Raw genomic sequence first — 22,189 nt, forward strand, 5'->3', positions numbered from 1 at the left:
TTTGTTATCTGCTTACACCTTCCTCCAAAAAAATATTGTAGCCCCTGGCTGGGTACATACTAACATTGAAGAGCATTTTGATAGAAGTGTGAGCCTCAGTCATAAATAGTTAGAGCCAACTGGGCATTCAGCCAGTGTTTTTAAGGGGGGAGCTAAGCAACAGGAGGATTTCAAGTAGGAAAATAAATAACGAAGTATATTTGTAATCAGGAAAGAGAGAGGAGCACTACCCTGATCATTTGGAAAACCAAGGAATCCACAAAATCAAACTAGTCTTTAGAAAATAGAAAAGGAGGACCGATGTCAAGCGAAAAGCAGCAGTCAGCACCGGGATTGAAGTCCTAGTCCTAAGAGAATCTGGATCAAGTGAGTTTCCTAAACTGCAGCTACACTCCCAACTTCCAGCTCTCTGGACCACATTTGACATATGGAGTTCTCAAATTTTAGTGTATGAGAATCACTTGGAGGGCTTCTAAAACACAGATTGCTGGGCTCTAGCCCTGGGGTTTCTCATTCGGTAGGTCAGATGGGGCCAAATAATTTGCATTTCTAATAAATTCCCAGGTGATGCTAATGCACTGGTCTAGCGATGTACTGGACTACATCAATGTTGTCACATCTGCTTGCTGAGAAGAATCACCTAGGAGAAGCTTATTTTAAAAATACAAAATCCTAGGTCCCATGCCAAACTTTCTGACTCATAACCTCCAGGGAAGGGACCAATATTTTCTATTTTAATAAACTTTGAGTGATTAGTATGATTAGGCAAGTTTGAGAAACACTGCACCAAGTCTTCATGAATTTCCTTTTTGCATCTGTCATTTTCCCACATGGTACCAATGGGTGGGTTTTGCAGTATGGCAATAGTTGTACGAGAAGTTAAGAATAGCACAATCACTGAGTTCTGTAACCCTAATCTATTGATACTGCCTATAGGCCAACCATAGAACTGCACTTCTCTTCACGGACAGATGCCCTGGGAGAAGTCTTTCTTAATACCAACTGGCCCTGGGACTGTGATGTAGTCCAGAGCCCACACTGAAATAGGCCCAGGTGATGTAGCTTTTGCTGGCAACTCTAATACTTCTCTTTTGCTCCTTATTATCCCATAACCATGTCTTGCTTCCAATATTAATGGGGTCCCTAGCCTCAGGTTGTTTCCTCTTTAACTTCACAAGTACTTAGTGTGAGTTATACTCTAGGAGTTTTATTTCAAAACCACTTTCTCTTTTTTTTTGGCAGGAATATTCTTGCTGGCACCTGCAGAGGAAATCTCATTGGTTCGGCAGCTGGTTGATGGTAATTCAAGTTAATTGTTTAAAGGGTGGTTGGGGATTTGCAAAGAGCTTGTAGTAAAATTGTTTGGAGCCCAACTATGCCCATGTGCTGCTTTGGTACACATATAGTTCCTCAGATCCAAATTCCAGCCACTTACTCAAAAGTGAGGCATCCTGTAAATGGCTTTCTTTGGACCATCTTTTACCTCTGGGGATTTATAGTGGTCTTAAGAATAGTGGCCTCAAACATATCATATCTAATCTTTTCAGCAACCCTAAAATGTGTTTGTTACTCTTTTACAAACAAGGAAACTGAGGCTAAATGAGATTAAATATAGAATCTTCAAGGTCACATGACTAGCTAGTGTCAGTCAGGATTCAAGGCCAACTATCCAACTTCAAAGCCTGAGCTGTCTCTACAAGACTACAGTATTCTGCCTTTGAAGAAATTCAGGATCAAGTTGGAGAGCAATATTTCAATTTGTTATTTTTTTCTTGAGTTTCTAAGATTGCATCTAAACTTCAGTCAAGTGAGATAAGGTTGTGGCACTCTTTCTCAGTTTTGTCAGTTACTTCCACAGAATCTCTGCCAACTTCAAGTGTAAATACAAACCTAGTTCTGTGACTGGAAAGTCAGCAATTGGATGGTTATTCAGAAAGTGTGGCTAATTACCTGCTTTAAGTAACATAAAGACAGTTTGGACTTTGAATTATCTTGAACTTTTGCTTTTGCTCAAAGTCTCATTGCTGATTGTTTCACATCTTCTTTCTGTTCTTTCTTTCACCAGCAAGGACTTATTGAATACCAGTTCTATGCCATACACCAGACTCAGGGATGAAAAACATATCCCTGCCTTGGCTAGCAGAGAAGATGGGCAAATACACCAACAAATTACAACACAGATGGACGTTTTATCAAGAAGAAGGTTTCCTGATAGAAGTGGTACTTGAGTTGAAACTCATGAAAGATGAGTTAGGATTAATCATGTACAGAGGAGAAGGGAGTATCCAGCCGAGAAGGAACATTATGAGCAAAGTACAAAAGGGTTGGACGGCAGTTTGGCATTGCTGGAAAACAAGGTGGATGTGGAAGAGGAGACCAGAGGCTCAGCAGAGACTAGATTGTAGAAAGCCCCATAGACTAAGTTAGGTTGTTTTAACTTTATCCCTAAGGCTATAGGAAAATATTAAAGATGTTATGAAGGAAAATAGCATAAACAGATTTTCATTTTATTAACAAAATATTACTCTGACAGCAGAAGTGGAGGATGATTAAAGGGCCCAAGACCAGAATCAGGACATGGGTTACTGGGGTAATTCAGATGGGAAATGATGGAGGCATAGATTTAAAACATGGCAGTGATGACGAAGAGAATTGAGAAATACTGGTAGGATTAACAGAATTTAAAGGAAGGTTAGATATATAGAAAGAAGATTAACTCAATCTTTAATTTTTTTCCAAAGTCTTATTAAAAAATATTACTATGTTTTTCCTCTTCCCTCCAAATTCTCTTAGTATGACATTTACTTAATTTTGCTTGAATACCTATTTCTATTCTTTACCAGCAGAAGCAGGAGCCTCTCCCACCACCACCACAACAATCAGCAAGTATTTATGGAGCACTTATTACTGAATCATACTTTGTCTAGTCTTATAACAAATTTACATCCTTTTGTTTTAATCCTGAATTTCTATTGGTAGTCTCTGTTTGGTTTAACCCTGTATTTTACATGGCATTTTGGTTTTTTAGTGTATAATCTCTTCTGCCCTTCCTGTGCCATAGTATTTTAGTGCTTATTACTTAAGTTCTCATGTTTTCTATGTACACTTGCAATTTTATTCTTTATTATTTTCTCTAAGTAATTCTAAATAAGTACTTCTTGTCTATTTCCAAAGCATTTAAAAAGATTTAATATTTCAATTATAAGTTAAATACACTGATAAAAAACCATGATCAGCAACTACTAACTTTCTTTAAGAAATCAGCTAATGACTGTTATTCATTTACTATGGCTCTGGTATACTTATTTCGAAAAGGAAAACACTATACTTTGCTCAAAAAAGTCATAAAATGAAAATTTTCTACTGCTCTCATATGTGCAAATTATGTTCATTTTATTCCACAGGCTATATATCTTCAGCAATACCTTCATTTACTTCTAAGTGTAGTAAAATTCAGCTCATACACCAACGTAAGAAATAACTTAGCTAACCAAAAGACAAGTTAGTTTTATATGTAGTTTCTATTTATCTCATTTATTTTTTTTCTAACAGCAATCGCCCCATATTCAACAAATATTTGCAGTTGTTTTCTTCAAGAAGTCTAAAGAAGACTCTCTGCACCACTCAGATTTAAAGACTGACAGAAACAGCACATCAAAGAGGAAAAGTAAATAAAGAATCAACTGTCAACTAAATGCTACCTTTCCCCATATTGTGCACACCTAGTGTCTTAGGCATCACTCATGTAGATTGCAGTCTGGCCACTTAGACTCGCCATCAAGTTTTTATTGAGTAATTTCTATGTTCTTACCACAGTGCTAGGCTCTGTAGGTACAAAAGCAGAGGTCCTGCCCACAAGGGGCTTACAATATGGTTGAGTATTAAAAAAAAAAAAAAACTACAAAAGCTCTTAAAAATGCATATTGTACAAATTATTTTTATATAAAAAAGCATTTCAGATAATGACAATAAAATAAAGTCTTAGAACATGAATAAAGAGAGAAACATTTTAATCCATGGGGTAAGCCTAGACATATTTTGAATTAAAATATTTAGTAAAAGCCTGGATTAATGAAATACATAAGCACAAATATTTTTTAAGACAGCTGTTAAACATTTAAGTATTCATAGTAATTAATTAAAAGCATATCAAGCAAGGTATATTTTATTCAGATCCTTAAGGTGTCTGAATAGTTACAATTATCTTAACAATAGACTTCTTTTAAATGTGCTTCCAACTACTGAAGATGTTGAAAAAAATTTTGTTCTCTTAAGTAGCTTATATGGTTTCCTTATAACCTAGTTTTCGTTATTTATTTAATTTTTAAAAGTCGTTCTTGTAGACACTAAAAATGTAGACCAATTCAACACTGTCTGAATTTTCATATATTTTGTGGACCAAGGTCCCCTTATAAGATACATATACACATTTACATACAAAAGATAATGACTTTAATTTTCTCCTCCTTCCTTGGGAGAATTTGGATAAATATAACTTCTGATGGAAGCTTAGTCTTCTAACCCTAATATTCCTTGTTTCCTTTCCTTGCCCTGGCTCTGAGATTTCAGCATGGCTTGGCATGCCTCTTCACATTACCCTGTCCCAACCTCTTTCGGGAACAGCATAGCTGGATTTTTTTTGCTTTTGTTTATTTTGTTTCACACTGGGTTGCAGTGGTGCTGAATGAAATCACTGGCTCTGCAATAGAATGTTGGTAGAAGTAGGCAGGAGTTTATTTCTTCCAATGCAAAAGTCATAGGTCTATATGTAGTCAGGAACCAGGTGTATACAGCCCATTTTTTGTGGTGTCAAATACTGTACTAGTGTTATGAGACCCATGAAGAAAATATAAGAAATGTGTCTGTCAACCATGAAATACAATTTTGTCAAGGGAAAAAGACAGGCATAATGAAAATATTTAAGGAATAATACGGTAATTATCGAAATGAGCACTATATAACTTCAGAGCTGGGGAGAGAGGTAAGCAGATAACAAAGACATAGTAGCCCTCCCTTAGTTTCAGGGAATACATTCCAAGACCCTAGTGGATGACTGAAACCACAGATAGTACCGCATCCTATATATAGTATGTTTTTTCCTATACATAAGTACCTATTTTAAAGTTTAATTTATAAATTAGGTACAGTAAGAGATTAACGATAATAACCAATAGTTATTGTACAAGCTCTTTTTCCTTCTTCACAATTTCAAGAATAGAAGACTTCTTCTTATGTAGATTTTAGCAACCTCAGCATATTTTTTTTTCTTTCCTTATTAAATCGAGAACTTTCACTTAAAGGAAGCACTTTACACTTAAAGGAAGCACTTTACAATTTCTCTTTGGCATATCCGAATGGCCAAGCATCACTACTCTTGGGCTTTGGGACTATTATTATTATTATTATTTTTGGCCACACCACGCATCTTGGGGGATCTTAGATCCCCGACCAGGGATTGAACCCCAGGCTGGTGGCAGAAAGTGTGGAGTCCTAGCCACTGGAGCACCAGGGAATTCCCTGGGGCCATTATTAAATTAAAAGCATATTAAGTGCTTGAACCCAGGCACTGCAAAACCTCAACAGTGGATCTGATAACTGAGTGGGCTACCATGTGACTAATGAGTGGGATACGGGGGACAAAGTGATGATTCACATCCCAGGTAAGACAGAGCGGAACCCTAGGAGATTTCATCACGCTACTCAGAATGACATGCAATTTAACACTTATGAATTGTTTTTTTCTGGAATTTTCCACTTAATATTTTCCAGCTGTGCTTGACCACTGGTAACTGAAACTGCAGATAAGGAGGGGCTTCTGTACTTAAATTGTCCAAGGCCTAAGGACAAGGTGAGATTCGAACATGTGGGAGATGAGTAGGTTTTGTGTGGGCAAAAGTAACCATGAGGTATTAGAATCAAGAAGAATAGCATCCAGGGATTTGTTGTTACATAATGTTGATTCTGTCCATGACATTTCAACCCACACAGTCAGGAAGCCAGTTTATAGTTGAAAGTGAGAACTCCTATTATACAGTTGGAGGTAAGTCTAGATAAAGAATTAATCACAGTTAATACTTATTGAGTACCTATTGTGTTACACTCACTTGACGTACCTTATCACAATAACCCCACAGGTAAGTATTATTGTCTTTAGTTTACAGATTAATTCATTGAGACTAAATGAAATTAATTAACTTTCTCAAGTTCACAGAGCTAATGAGTGGCACAGCCAGATTTAAATCCAAGTTTGATTCCAAAACCCATGCTTTTATTACTAGATCACATTGTCTTATAAGTGGAGTATCATTGTAATAAGTCTCACATCCCACTGTGCTGTAGGGAGAACAGTAAACCTGGAATCAAAAAACTTAAACTTGGATCTGAATTCCTACTTATGTTAGCTAAGTGACATTGGGCAAGCCCTCTGTACACCTTACGCTCTTTTGTAAAAATAAAATAGTAAATAGATGAAGCTAGACAACCACATAGCTGGATGATGGACAGATAGAGAGGTAACGGGAGTGTGGATATTCCTATGATGGTCTGCAAATTCTACTTGCTCAATAAAATATGTTGAATTTAAACCTGAATAAAGGGATTGTGTACAGCATCAGTTTTGTGCCAGTTACATGGTGCTTGAATTTCAATACATATTTAATGAAAATAATTGTAGTTTGCAGCTAATTCACACTGGTTCAACTAGCCAAAAAGAATGATTCAACTATTTTGGTTTCATCACATTGACAGAAATGACAATGGAGTCACAGTATAGGCTCCTATTGCAAAACTACTGATACCATATTATCATCTCTTTCCAAGATATCCTCGTAGGTGACAGCATGGCCCTTAGGTGCCTAAAGAAGGGACACTCAATAAATATGTGTTGAATTAAGTGAATGGGGCGAGGGAAAAGAAGGAGGAAGGGAGTGGGAAAGAAAGACAAGAGAAAGAAATGTTGGTTGAATTTATGAGCAGGTAAGGGCACATTAGCTGAGAGATAGTAGATGACTCAAAGTATTTTTTTAAAGTTCACAGAATTTCTTATTTCAGACAAACTAGACCCTCATAAAAAAGTAACAAAACTTGATAGTTGATAACTATGTCATTTATTAATTTTGTCTTTTGTATGCCACCCAAGAAGAAATGGTAAGAAATGCTGAATTGATAGTGGTGGATCGGAGACTGCACCCGGATTTTTTAATGCTCCAACTCAACAGTTCATCCCTTAGCTTCATTATTATTTTCTATGACATATCAAGACAGCCCTTCGTTGCATCACACCTTTCAGTCTTCAAAGACAGAGAAATAACAATTATGCTGATTCCTGAGTTACTAAATGACACATAACCAGAATACAGACTTAAGGGCTTTTAGTTCCCAGCTTAGCCCAGAAGAACACATCTCCAAAACATTAATCACACATTTTGCATAAATATCTTTGGTCATGGTACCCTCCTGCCTTCACTTGGCATCCTGTTCTATCTCGTGAAGTTTATGTCTTATTAATTGAACTCTTGCTCCCAGTAAGTTGACTTTTCACTGACAAAAACTTTTACTGATTTTTCAAACTCATATTGTAAAACCAAAACTACGATAAAATGTAAAGATATCCACATCAGTTGAGATTCACATAAGGGTTTGAAGCTGGGGGAAAATTCCTGAAGGATGGGGTTTTCTTTTTCTCATTTTTTCACCAGTCACCATCTGTGCAATCGTGCCCAGCTTCTTAAATATATACTCAAAATCCAGTCCCAGAAACCAATTTTTAATACTCAAAGACACGTATTGCAGTAATAAACTTGGTCTCAGTGGATATTACTGACAAGAAAAAACATTAAAATTTTTAAAAAGATGAAAAAGAAGAAACAATCCAAATCAAAATATAAAATTCTCCTTCTCAGGTAGGAAGAAATACACAAACTCATGGAAGCAGGAATTGCAATAAAAAGTCCACCTCCGTTCTTTCATTATCTGTTAGAATAAAGAGAAAAAGATATAATAAGCATGGATAGGAATACTTTTGTTTTTGTATGGTGTGAGGACTAAGATGTAAGTGCGAAATATAATGTCTTAGACATCAAAACATTCTTTTTTTTTTTTTTTTTTTTAAATGGGGATGAGCTTGAGGGACTTTTTTTTTTTTTTTAGAAATTCACGTTCTTTTATTTATTTATTTATGACTGTGTTGGGTCTTCGTTTCCGTGTGAGGGCTTTCTCTAGTTGTGGCAAGTGGGGACCACTCTTCATCGCGGTGCGCGGGCCTCTCACCATCGCGGCCTCTCTTGTTGCGGAGCACAGGCTCCAGACGCGCAGGCTCAGTAACTGTGGCTCACGGGCCCAGTTGCTCCGTGGCATGTGGGATCTTCCCAGACCAGGGCTCGAACCCGTGTCCCCTGCATTGGCAGGCAGATTCTCAACCACTGCGCCACCAGGGAAGCCCCAAAACATTCTTGTTTGAAGTAATTACATCTGTGTTTTGTAAATAAAAACAATTTAAATAATTCTGGATTTTGGATCATGTAAGCCTCTGGATCATTTAATTATGCTAAGTGTATGCCTTCATTCTGAGCAATTTTTCTGGTTTCCAAGATTGTAATCCAGAAGAATAATCAAATTATAAAACTATATCGATTGTATAAACATTGAATGGTCAAATAATCTTGCCTTAAAAACAAGCACTAATCAGTATATAACCACACTCTAAAAGCATCAGGAAGTGTACTGATTAAAAGAGCCATGAAATACAATTTTTCTCCTATCAAACCAACAAAGTATTGTGTGTGTGTCTTAAGATACATACAGTGCTGGTTAGAATAAAGCAAAGTAGAAACTCTCACACATTGCTGAAGAAATTTTAAATCTCTAGTAATTCTTTTTGAAAGCAGACTATAGGCATCTTTCAAGAATATTAAAAATTTATATATTATTTATTCTTTAAAGTATACTTTTGGTAAAAACAATCACAATTTTTTTTTTTAATTCTGCATTTCAGTCTTTGGGTAATAGATACAACTCTATTCATCACGGTGCCAAATTTGAACACACATATGATTAAGTAAACTATAGTATATTCTTTTAATAGGCTATTACATAAATATTAAAGTTACTTTAAAAATAATTTGTAAATAATCTGAGGAATGCTTATTTTATGTTAAATGAAGTAAAAAAACAAGACACAATAATGAGTATATATTATCATAAGTATGTAAAACTAAATCAAGGAAAGTGTAGGGGAAAATGAAGAGAGAAATATACTAAAATGATGGTGGGTTTTTCTTGAGTAGTGGAAGTAAAGTTTAATAAGTTGCCTTTCTTTCTAATTTTCTTTATTTTCCAAAGTTTCTATAGAGAGCCTGGCTTATTTATATAATGAGGGGAAGTATGATAAGATTTACTTTAAAAAATTAAAAGTGGGATTAGCATGAACCTACCAATAATGAGATGGGAGCTGGGTATCTCCCTTCTTTTCCCTTCTTTTGTTTTCCAAGGGATCTGTGTTCATAGCAAAACAGTGCCTGTAATATGTATATTACAGGCAGATATCCAGGGGAAGGATATAAGATCATAAAAGTAAGTTGAGTAAAAACTTTATTGGCCTTGTGATTTTTGAGGTATGTTCCAGAAGCAACCAGCTTATTCTTATCCTTTGGGCATTGTTGCACAGTATTTATTGAAAAACACATTTAGATCTTGCCCTGAAGAACAGAAGTGATTATCTCTCAGTTACTGCCACTATGGGAGAACAAATGGTCAAAGAAATTGAGCTGCTTGAATGTCCACATCTCTCATAACAACTTATATTGAGTAGAGGAGCTATCGTACCCAGCTGTACCCAGGGAATGAAATAAAATGAACATGCTGACTTTCCATCAAAAATGAAGAGTTCAACTTATTTGAAAAGACATGTGCTATCTTTGAAAATAAATTAAAACTTTTTACATGCTCTCATTAAAACAAAAAAGATCACACAATGCAATGATACGCAGAAGACTATTCATTCAGTTAACCCTACAGTCAGTAACAAGAATATTGAAAGGAAATGTTTGAGGGAGGAAACTAATGCTCAAAATTTAGTCTGACCAAACGTGCATCACATTTGGCATTATGTTCTGCTTTCTGCAATGTTCATTCATTGAAATATATGTTTTATACAAAACAGATATAATCGAAAGGGCAAGTAAGAGTGTACTAAACATATGGTGAACATGCTGAGTTCTGGTGCTTAAGCAAAACAGGGGTCACTTTTAGTGTTAAAATACTCCTGGAAGGATGGGATTAACATGTATACAATACTACGTACAAAATAGATAACCAATAAGGACCTACTGTATAGCACAGGGAACTATACTCAGTATTTTGTAATAACCTATAAGGGGGAAGAATTTGAAAAAGAATATATATATATACATATATATATATATATATAAAATATATATATGTATGTATAATATATATGTATATATATAATATATATATGTATATAATATATATATGTATGAATTTCTGTGCTGTACACCTGAAAATAACATGACATTGTAAATCACCTATACTTCAATTTAAAAAAAATTTAAGAAATACTCCTGGAGACTGTTCTTACTATGAAAAGTAAATGACGTGAAGGCTCTTTCACTACATGAGAGTTGGTCAGTTCCAAGAGCAGCCTGGAGCCAGTCTCAGAAAGTTCGTAATTGGAGGAAATGTAAGTGAAGTTGTAAAAAACAACAGTAGCTCCTTGGGGAATCTAGTCCTCCTTAATCAGATGTGTGTGCTTAGTTTGCATTTTAATTCTTAGAGATATTCTGCCTTTGTAACATGAACTCGGAGCAGAACAGAGAGATGGGGGAGGGCTAAGCTGTAGATCCAGGCGGCTTCTACATCTCACCTTTCCAAGTGGTCACTCCACATCAAGGTTGAGGAGCACTGGTGGGGTAAAGAGGTGGAGCTGGAGGCATAGTTGTTTGTGTGGTGCCTGATCTGTGAACAGACAGAGGGTTTCAGTGGATGAATTATTGATTATGACTCCTTTCATCAGATGACACTTCCCTGAACATCTTTAAAAAAACAGCAGAGCCCCAATCCATACATCAATGCCCATCGGTTATGACCGAGTAAACAAAGATGTTTTAGATATTATCTCCCCGAAACTGTCCCATTCCTGCCTCTGTGCTTTGACCCACATTCTATTTCTTCCCACACTGACACACCAGACATCACATGAGAGCAGAAATCGGGTCTAATGTGACTTCGGGAGCCCTAGAGCATTTATCACAGCATTCGTTAAATGCCGAATGAAAGCTCACTGACTTCAAATGATCTTTATAGCTAAATCTAATTCTACCACTCTCCAGCTTTCAGTGGCTTCCTGTTGCTCTTAGGGTACAGATCAAAATTCTTAACGTTATCTGTTTGATCCAGCCTCCGGCTGCAACTCCAGCTTTGCTTTGAACCTTTTGCTACCGTGTGCTCAGGCCACACTAGCCGTCCAGGAATGTCACAAACAAGGTCATCCTCCTCCCTACCTCAGGGCCTTTGCACTTGAAGCTTCCCCTACCCAGAGTGCTCTTCCGTTCCCTCATCACCTGGCTGACTGCTACTTGTCCTTCAGGTCTTAACTTGGAAAATCACTTCCTCAGAGAATACCCTGTTGACTAGGACTGGTCTCCCACTGTGTGACCCACTATTTTCTTTGCAAGAATTCATTGTAGTTTGTAACGACTAGTTATTTGTGTGATTATTTGTTTAACACGAGTTGTTATCTCTAGGCTACAAGCTTCATGAGGGCAGAAACCATGCCTGGCTTAGCTTATCACTGCATCTCCAACAGCTACCACAGCGCCTGGCACATAGGTGACGGTCGGTAAGTATTTGTGGCCTGAATGAACAATGCTGCATAATTTGCCCTGAGGCCCGTCCCTCAACAGCATTCTACAAATAATCACTTAAATTCATTCGATGCAATAAAATATTGAAATATACACATTTCGACAAAGTTGAAATACATAAATAGAAAATATACCTGAAAAATGTTTCCTTTTTGTACATTTCTTAGTAATTCTCTTACAAGAACTAGCAAAATGAAATGAAATTCTTATAAGAAATTGTTACAAGGAAGAACAAAAAGAAATTGAATTCAATGTATCCTTAGTCAGTCTTTTTTATCAGATTGCTAGAGTCCTTTTTTTCTCAAGAGTATAGTTAAGATCATCTTAAATAGCATGTCCAACCCAAGTGGCGTGACATTATATAAAATGTCCAGACAGACATGTGGTTCTCCAGTTCTTGACTGTGTTAAGCAAATAGACAATTTTTTGTTTTAGGAAGGCAGGGTTATTTGAAGGACAATAAAATGACACGTCTTCATTGCAACAAAAAAATATAATTTGGCCAATATCTATTTCAGAGCAAACAGAAGATGTTCAGGGACACTTTTTATAGAAACATTGTGGATCTGGAAGAGTGGTCAGAGTCGAGGTCAAAGTAGAAAAGAAAAACAAAACAGGTTTTCCTCTTCATTCTCTGAGACTTTCAGAATCCCCTGGGTGCCCCTGTATGAGAAGACCCTCCATCTGTTAAAGAGCAATCTGGTTAGATTGGGTCCCTTCACTAGAGGACCGCTAAGTTTCTCTTCCTGATGTCATGCTGCTTAGGTTCTCATTTAGAGGACTGCTTTAACTAAGTAATACACTTGGGATTGCATTATTTGTTGGCCCAACTTTAAGAGCAAATATAACAGTAGGCATTTGGGTATCATATGCCTGTCCAATGTCAAGTAGCAGGAAAAGAAGGAACTAAAGAGAAATGAGGCACTGCAAGGTAATAGGTGAAGAGCCGTGAGTTCTGAAGCATGGTATGGTGCCCTGTTCCACCCCCTAAACCACTCCCCTGGTGGAACCCATCTCCCCTATGGACATTCTACGTGATTCACTCCGTCATTCACATTACAAAATTCTGCTTCACGGTCACACCTAATTCTGCAGCTTACTCTGCCCCTGCATTTCATGCCAATTTTCTCTCCTGTGTGTCTCTTTTATTTCACTCCTTCTCTCCAGTCTTCACGTCATTGTTCAGAGTCTCACCCTCATTCTTCTTGTGCAGTGTATCAATCTGAACTATATGAAATTCACATTTTTGTTGGATCAAAAATGGTTGGATATTGGAAATTATATCTGATTCAACCTAATAACAGCCTTCTAACTAACTAGTGTTTCTGACTGGAGTCTTTCTTTTCTCTAACACATCCTTCGTATTGTTTCCAAGGCAAACCTTGGCAAATCCTAAACATCTTTGAAGGTTCCCCATTGCTACAGGATAAAGTTCTGAAGTACCTAAGGTGCACCACTGAGTGGTTCCAACCTCCACCTCTGGGTTTATCTCCTGCTTCTCCTCTTCGTGTGACCCTTGATTTAATCCTGTAAACTACTCACACTTCCAGAAACCTGCCAAGGCTCTTCTACACCTAATTACTATGGAGTTTGCTATTCCCTTTCTAAAATGCCTCTCTCTACTTCTGTCCAGAATCAATTGTACTTTTCCTCCAAGATCCAGTCTTTTGTTTTCTTGGAAAAGTATCTTTCCTTCTATCATATATCCATGGCATCGTATACATTATTCAAGATGTAATTATCTCATTATATTGTACTGGATTGGCCAAAACGTTTGTTTGGGTTTTTCTGTAACATCTTACAGAAAAACCGGAACAAACTTTTTGGCAAACCCCATACTTATGAGTGTGTCAGTTTCTCACTTTCTGATTCATAGCAGGAGCCCAATAAATGTTTGTGAGTAAAACAGCATTCTAAGAAATGATTGGCTCTCCTCAGTGGTCAACATTATGAGGCCAAGGACTAACCAAATCTTTTGGCACACATAAGAACCTACTAGGTAGAAATCACTTTATCAGGCATGATGATATGTTCATATTTTAAGTTTCTTTTGACTCTAGAAATGTGTAGTCTCTGTATGTCCCATATAATACTTGAGCATATCCATGGTTACCTTTCACCTAACTATATATCACTCTAACCCACTGGACTGGGATGAAAGCACTTAGACACTCAGTGCACTTTTTTGAATGAATCAATGAAGGAATCAATGAATAATAAGTAAGGACTGTCTTGTGCTGAGTATTCCCAGAGGCAGACCCTGAGCCAAGGGCTTGTATGCAAGTGACTTATTAAGGATGTACTCCCAGGAGAAACAGTAAGGGAGTGGGAAAGTAGGACAGAGAAGGAGAAGAAGCCATGATGTGGTGAGATTTTAGGTAATTCCAGTCTCAGTCTGAAGCTTTGGGAAACTCTGGAGTGTAAACTACATTTCAGAGTTTATCCCATCTCTAGACAAAGGGTCTGGGCTTTCCTACTCCCATACCCATAAGTCATTGCTGCTTTGGGGAGGAGTAAAACCCGTAGGTTATGCTGGTTCTGCCTGTGGGTGAGCCTCTGAAGGTACTGGTGTGAACAATTGGCAGCAAAACAAGCAGAAGCCGGGGATGGGTATAGAACTGGTGTACGGGATCCGATAGGTTCTGCGTAGGGATCCAGTCATGTGGGACACACTCCAAGCAAATATTTGGCAAGTTAAGTTTAGCTAGTAGTGGAGGAGACTGCCCATGTGTGTAGACTGGGGAGCTCTGTTCAGCGGGGTGTCCTGTTGAAAATAATCTTCTTCACTCCTGCTACTGATGCCTGGACTCCCTCTAGCTAGGGATAAAACTTCTTAATCTATATTGAGAAGCAATACTTGAAAGGGAATTACCTTGGGTGGAAGGGAGAAAAGGTAGAAATATTTATGTCAGGCAATGCCAAACTCTTTTACGTTTAATCCATTTAATGCTTTACCGCTTTAAGACACTGAATTTCATCCACATCAAAGTATGAGTCTTTCCTGAGAGTGTAGGACGTACAGGTGCTAATGGGCCTCTCAGACATCTTAGCTCTTATCACCATGAAGACACTGTCCAGCTCAAAATAAGTCCTCTTCCTCTTGTTTTAGCTAAGCTTATAGCTTTGTGTGTTCTTCCCAAATTACCAAATATGTATAATACCCAAGCTGCTAGCGAAGCTGGTCCTCTCTCTGGATATGAGAACCCAAAGATTTTCAGTTAAAGCAGCTTCATTTACTCAGCCTTATTACAGGATATTTTTAAAGATTCCTGTTAAGATAGAAAAGACTATCTGTGTGTGTGTGTGTGTGTGTGTGTGTGACCTTCACTTTGCATTTGACTCTTGGACCAAATTATTTTCCTGTGGCAATTGCGATAAAAAGATTGATGTACGAGTGGCCACTCCAGTCACCTGAACACAACCCAGGTGTTGGGTCTGCTGCCATGGCTTGCGGGTGGACCCTGGCTGTTAGTGGCTTGGCTGAGGATGCCGGATGCCTGTGTTCCTGGAGCCACCCTGCCTCTGTCTGGTGAACCCTGCGTTAGTCTGTCTGTGAGGTTCCTTTCAGAACGACCCAGCTGCACCACAGAGTGCAGACTACTCTTCAGCATGTTGCTAAAGTTCCCTCTGTTTAGTTCGCATCATCTCACTAATTTCTCCCCATCCACTGTTTGATCCTGAACAGCGGAGGTGTATGGTCTGATCTATTGTCTTCAGGATTTCAATGCCAGATGTGTAATATATTATAAAGGCTAGCTGAATTCCTGAGGAACACAGAGAAAACTATTTGATGATTACTTACCTTCCATCACCTCTAACTACCTGTGTCCTTGTTATAGATCACCCTGCGCCTATAGCTAACCCTCCCTCTTCCAACTTTCTGTTCCCTGGCTCTATTCCACTGCCTTCAAAAGTCATAGGCTTCCCTTATCTTGGGAAATAAAATACACACAAACACCTGTTCTTGACTGCTTGTCCCTTCCCCTTTCTGTAAGTGTGGTCCAATCTCTCGCTCCCTTTACCACCAGCTTCTCTACATGATATATCCGCTACTCTTATTTCCTCTCCCTTCAACTCCCTCCTAAAAGACAGCCCCAAATTATAAAGTTCTTTCCCTTTGTCAGGCACTGTTCTAAACATTTGACAAGTGTTCATTCTTTGAAGTTTGCACTACTATCATCTCTCCACTTGACAGATGAGGAAACTGAGGAAAAGAAAGGTAAAATAACTTGTCCAGGGTCACCCACAGGTAAGTGGCAGAGCTTGGATTCAAATGCAGACAGTCTGGTCCCAGAATACATGCTAACTACACTCTACACTTCCTCTATAATTGGATTTCATCCCAGTGACAGTAAAACTAGTCTCTTGGAAACTTTGGAATTTACTATCATCTCTGGTATTGTAGTACTTGAGCTAGATACACCTATGCTGCATACTAAGATCTAATATTTACAAGATTGTCCTCTTTTTATACAAGTATAATGAAACTTCATTAATTTGGAATGAACAAATCATTCTGATGAGGGCTGAACTAAATGTTTTATTTTCATAATGTATAAAAAGGGGTTAATTGGGGACTTTCCTGGTGATGCAGTGGTTAAGAATCTGCCTGCCAATGCAGGGGACACGGGTTCGAGCCCTGGTCCAGGAAGACCTCACATGCTGCAGAGCAACTAAGCCTGTGAGCCACAACTTTTGAGCCCATGTGCCACAACTACCAAAGCCCGTGCGCCTAGAGCCCGTGCTCCACAACAAGAGAAGCCCACGCACTGCAACAAAGAGTAGCCCCCGCTCACAACTAGAGAAAGCCTACACTCAGCAACGAAGACCCAATGCAGCCAAAAATAAATAAATAAAATAAATACTTTTTTTTAAAAGGGGTTAATTGATTAAAGAAATAAGTAAAACATGTAAGTCAGTAGGGGCAGAATTTGACCTACTCCAGGAGAAAAAATATAGATAATTTTAGAATATTGAAATGCAAATATGTGACAAAGTTATTTTTTATAACTAAAAAATAAAGCTAGCTAGCTTGCAGCAGAGTCTTGTCTGGAATTCAGCCTCCTTATTTCTGTTCCATCATAAGGCCCCATAATCAATCTATAGATTTGATTCACTTGTAAACACCCCCAGAATATAACAGTTATTCAGCAAACACTTGTTTCATAAAAAAAGAAAGAGGTGGATAACTGAGCAGTGTGAAAAACTAAAATGTGACCTGGCCAATTATACTAGTCAGTGAACCCCACAAGGACAGAGATTTTTATCTGTTTTTGTTCACTGATGCACCCCCAGTGACTAGACCAGAGCCTGCCACAAAGCAGCTTAATTACTGTTTAATGTTTAAACGAATGATTTCTATGTGTTTTTACATAGAGTGCCTGCAAGTGGGTGGATATTGTTTCCATTTTATAGATGAAAAAAAAAATGAAAGCTCAACAAAGTTAAGTAACTTGCTCAAGTCTAGACCTAGATCCAGGACTAGAAACTAGGCCTTTTGCTCCTAGTTCATTACTTAACAGTAAAAATATTGCTTTCTGATTTTTAAAAAATCAGTTAATTATTCTGTATAAGGGATAAAGATAGATATGGAAGCTTCAGCAACATTCTAAGGAAATGCGTACCGCTGGTGCATTATCTACGGTCATTATGCACTTTCTGGTCTCGGAGTGAGGCATCGCTTCTACTCTGGGTCCTCCTATTCCACTCTATCAAGAAGAAGAAACAGTTTTGCTTCTTACTCCTCAAAGCTTTCCTTCCCTTCATCTTTCTCTTCTCAGAGAAATGAAAGAGGGAGGTGCAGCGCCTTTTTTCTAATGATGGTCTTCATGCTCTCCCTGAGACTCTGAGCAGCTAAGGCTACATAAAGGCTCTAATGTCTGACAATCACCTCCTCAGTAGAACTTCATCTTCGGGTTTTTACAGCCTTACAGTCCAAAAATTTTACACTGAAACTCGGCTATGTGACCTCCAATGCTTCTGTTTTAACCTAGTCTTTTAAAGGCGTTCTGCCTTTTTCTCCTTCTAAAACATTAAAATGTGTTCGAAAGAGAATATACCTTAAATGTAATTCACACTGGTTTCCTCACAATAGTACAGATTGTAGAAACCCTAAGAATTCAGAGAAAGGGAAATAAAAGTGGCTTTTGTTTTGGGGGGTGAGGTTTCATCAAGAGGTATAAGGTGTGAAAAGAATTGGTAGGGAGGAGGGGGAAGCTTGAACAAAGACAGATGCTAGAACATACAAGAGTCAGAAAAGCACAAGTGGGCTTCCCTGGTGGTGCAGTGGTTAAGAATCGGCCTGCCAATGCAGGGGACAAGGGTTCAAGCCCTGGTCTGGGAAGATCCCACATACTGCGGAGCAACTAAGCCCGTGCGTCACAACTACTGCGCCTGCGCTCTGGAGCCCGCGAGCTACAACTACTGAAGCCCGCGCGCCTAGAGCCTATGCTCCGCAACAAGAGAAGCCACCGCAATGAGAAGCCTGTGCACCACAACGAAGAGTAGCCCCCGCTCGCAGCAACTAGAGAAAGCCCACGTGCAGCAACGAAGACCCAACGCAGCCAAAATTAAATAAGTAAATTTAAAAAAAAAAAAGAAAGAAAGAAAAGCACAAGTGCAGCTGGCAGTAATGGGCACTTCACTTCGGGACTAAGATTGGGTAAAGCTTGGCAGCAGCTGAGGAGGCAGAACGGCTTCCCACCTCAGAGAAGTCTAAGACTTTGACACAATTTGGGGGATTACAGACTGATAACTGGTAGCCAGAAACCTCATGCAGGAAGGAAGGCTAAATGTTAAAAATCTCATTCTGTGTTACTCAGCCATAAAAAGGAACGAAATTGGGTCATTTGTAGAGACGTGGATGGATCTAGAGACTGTCATACAGAGTGAAGTAAGTCAGAAAGAGAAAAACAAATACTGTATATTAATGCATATATGTGGAACCTAGAAAAATGGTACAGGTTTACAGGGCAGAAATTGAGACACAGATGTAGAGAACAAACGTATAGACACCAAGGGGGGATGGTAAGGGGGGATGGTAAGGGGGGATGGTAAGGGGGGATGGTGGGGGGGATGGGGGGATGGGGGATGGTGGGGGATGGTGGGGGGATGGTGGGGGATGGTGGGGGGGATGGTGGGGGGGATGGTGGAGAGGATGGTGGTGGGGATTGGTGGTGGGGGGATGGTGGTGGGGGGATGGTGGTGGGGAGATGAATTGAGAGATTGGGATAATAAGAACCTGCTGTATAAAAAAATAAAGTGAAATTCAAAAATTCAAAAAAAAAAAAATCCCATTCTGGGAGAAGCATCCCAGACTCTACAGGGAGCAATGGTTGCTCTAGCCTCTGGCTCCCAGGGAATACTATCCACCCCTCTGCCACACCTGTTACAGTGCCTGCAACATCTGCTCTCACATCTGGCCTCTCAGGAGACTCTGAGAAGCTGGAATATCAACACTGAGGTTGTACCTCACCCCCGAAATTTTCTTTATTTCATGCTACAAAGTAAGCGGGGGGGAAAGTTTTCCCTTCAGAAATCTGGCTTACATTATATAAATGAAATACGAGAGTTTCTCAATACCCTGAAATCTAGCCAGCCTTTTGTGGGTAATATCCAGAGGTGGGGAAATTTTGACTGAATACTACTTCTCTGTAAGAAGAATATAATAGTTTCTTCCACAGCATTTGATAATATCTTTGGATACTATACTTCCCAAGAGCCAATTTAGTCATTTTTCCACTGCTAAGAAAATTTAAATCTCTTTTCCAACTAGTTCTTTTCATTAAGGGCCCTTATCATGCATTTTACTTGAATATTTATTTCAAAATTCCAATTCCAACTTATCACCAAATCTAAGTGATTCTTGTTTTTTTTTTTTTTAATGTATCTAGGAAATCCTTTCTTCCCTAACCATTCTGCATCTTTCTTAGTTCCTCCTTTATTACCCACCCACAGTGTCACTGCAACCTTCTTTAGTCCCCTAAGTGATTTCTCTGCCTCTAGTCTCTGCTATAACCCAGCCCTCATAAAATCCCACATTCAGCCTATGGCATTGAAAAAAAAATGGATTCTAAAACATACCTGGTTAGAATCCTGGTTCCAATAGTTATTAGCTGTGTGACCTTGAGGAAGTTAGTTGAATTTGCAGGGCATCAGTTGCCTCCTCAGTTAAATGGGAACAGCAGTAGTTCTACCCCATAATATTATCAGTAGGATTAAAAGGGAGAATGTATAGGAAGTGCTTAAAACAGAAATTGACACAGAGTAAGCTCTCAGGAAGTATTAGCTATTTCAGCTACATTGGGCATGTCATTCGTTATACCACCTGCACCTACAGACCCTTATAAGGGAAGTTCCTCTGCTCACAGCCCCACTGAAGGGGCATCCACATCCACAGGCTACCATATCTTGTACAAGGATTCTGCATATCCCAGGAATACCCAGTTGGACAAGGTATACAAACCTAAGACATATAGCCTTGCCAGTCAAGGAACAATGAGCTGACAAGGCAGATATTTCCTCTCTTGAGAATCTGAATTTGGAAATGTTGAAAAAATCAGGAAGTTAGCAGCAGGACCAGTGCCATGAGGAAGCAGATATTGTAAGTAAAGAAAAATTATAAAGTTAAGAAATTATATTGACAGTGGAGAGAAAGACTTGGCAGTTGGTAATGGAAACACAGTCAAACAGATAGAAAATAGCTAGGTCCAATGATGGCAGAGGATTAGCAAGGAACTCATTTATTCCAACAGTTGATTCTCTGGATCCTGATCTACCCTCCAACTCCAGCCTACGTACTCCAGGCCATGATATTCCATTATAATAAACCTCCCCTTGCTTGAGTTAACCTGAGTGGTGCTCCATTTCTTACATCGCAAAGAGACTAAACAACAACATTGGCCATTGCAGACACCTTAGTTGATGAGTTGGTAATCGGATCCCTACTTTAGCAGTTCTTACTGCCCATCAATCAACTCACTGCCCACCAATTCACCCTGTACACTGTCCCTACAATTCTCCTCGTCCTGAATGGGCTCCCATTCTTTTTTTTTTTTTAATTTCTATTTATTTATTTTTGGCTGTGTTGGGTCTTTTTTTTTAAACAAATTTATTGGAGTATAATTGCTTTAATGGTGTGTTAGTTTCTTCTTTATAACAAAGTGAATCAGCTATATGTATACATATATCCCCATATCTCCTCCCTCTTGCATCTCCCTCCCATCCTCCCTATCCCACCCCTCTAGGTGGTCACAAAGCACTGAGCTGATCTCCCTGTGCTATGCAGCTGCTTCCCACTAGCTATCTATTTTACATTTGGTAGTGTATATATGTCCATGCAACTCTCTCACTTCGTCCCAGCTTACCCTTCCCCCTCCCTGTGTCCTCAAGTCCATTCTCTATGTCTGCGTCTTTATTCCTGTCCTGCCCTTAGGTCCTTCAGAACCATTGTTGTTGTTGTTTTTTTAGATTCTATATATATGTGTTAACATATGGTATTTGTTTTTCTCTTTCTGACTTACCTCACTCTGTATGACAGTTTCTAGGTCCATCCACCTCACTGCAAATAACTCAATTTCGTTTCTTTTTATGGCTGAGTAATATTCCATTGTATATATGTTGGGCTCTCATTCTTTTGGGAAATATGCACAGCCTACTTTTCTTTCAAGAGCTAGGTCAAATCCCACTTTCTCCATGCAAACCTGGGTACCATACCAGACAGAACTGGATCCAGGCTTGCAGAACCTGAAGCATATACAACTTTCTTTAATGAAATGAATATAAAACCAGACCTCGGAAAAGGCCTGTGAAATGAGGGGCTTTGAAGCCTGAGCTTCATTAGCTTAACCGTACATCTGCCTCTGGTACCAACTCAGAAGGAACTTTTCCTCAGTGAAATTATTCTACCAGCTACATTTACAGCAATTTGTATAATCACACAGAGCTGCTAGATGAATTATTACAGTCTTACACCTTGCCTCCCACTTTGGGAACATCATTTGTGAGTGGGCTGCAACATTCTTCCTTCCATTTGGCTAGAATTGGGGTTGTTCGGACATAGCCAAAGTCACTTAGAAGTATCAGTATCTCCTGATTGTAAGTTCCATGGAAGCAGGGTTCACACCTATTTTGTTTCTGCATCATGCCCACATATCACAGTGCCTGGAACAAAGGATGAACTCAATAAATATTTGCTGAGTGAATGAATGAATGCATGATCTTTTCATTAAGATTCTAGTTCTTTAAAAGCAGGGCCTGTACTATAAATACTCTAACTAACTCCAAAGAGCCCAGCATGATATATGACA

At 38.7% G+C, this 22,189-nt stretch overlaps 1 protein-coding gene across 1 annotated transcript in view; it reads right to left on the reverse strand.

The window, feature by feature from the left end:
- Window positions 1–6,821: 6,821 nt before the first annotated feature.
- PTGER3 (prostaglandin E receptor 3) overlaps window positions 6,822–22,189 on the reverse strand; it is an 80,859-nt gene continuing 65,491 nt past the window's right edge. Inside the window, exons 3-4 of the mRNA XM_007182920.2 lie at window positions 10,883–10,974; window positions 6,822–7,971 (exon numbers count right to left, since the gene is read on the reverse strand). Of these exons, the coding sequence (XP_007182982.1) occupies window positions 7,968–7,971; window positions 10,883–10,974 (96 nt within the window). The 3' untranslated portion in view covers window positions 6,822–7,967. The remainder of the gene's footprint in view (window positions 7,972–10,882; window positions 10,975–22,189) is intronic.

Source organism: Balaenoptera acutorostrata, chromosome 1 (genome assembly GCF_949987535.1).
Source record: "Balaenoptera acutorostrata chromosome 1, mBalAcu1.1, whole genome shotgun sequence".
NCBI lineage: Eukaryota > Metazoa > Chordata > Mammalia > Artiodactyla > Balaenopteridae > Balaenoptera > Balaenoptera acutorostrata.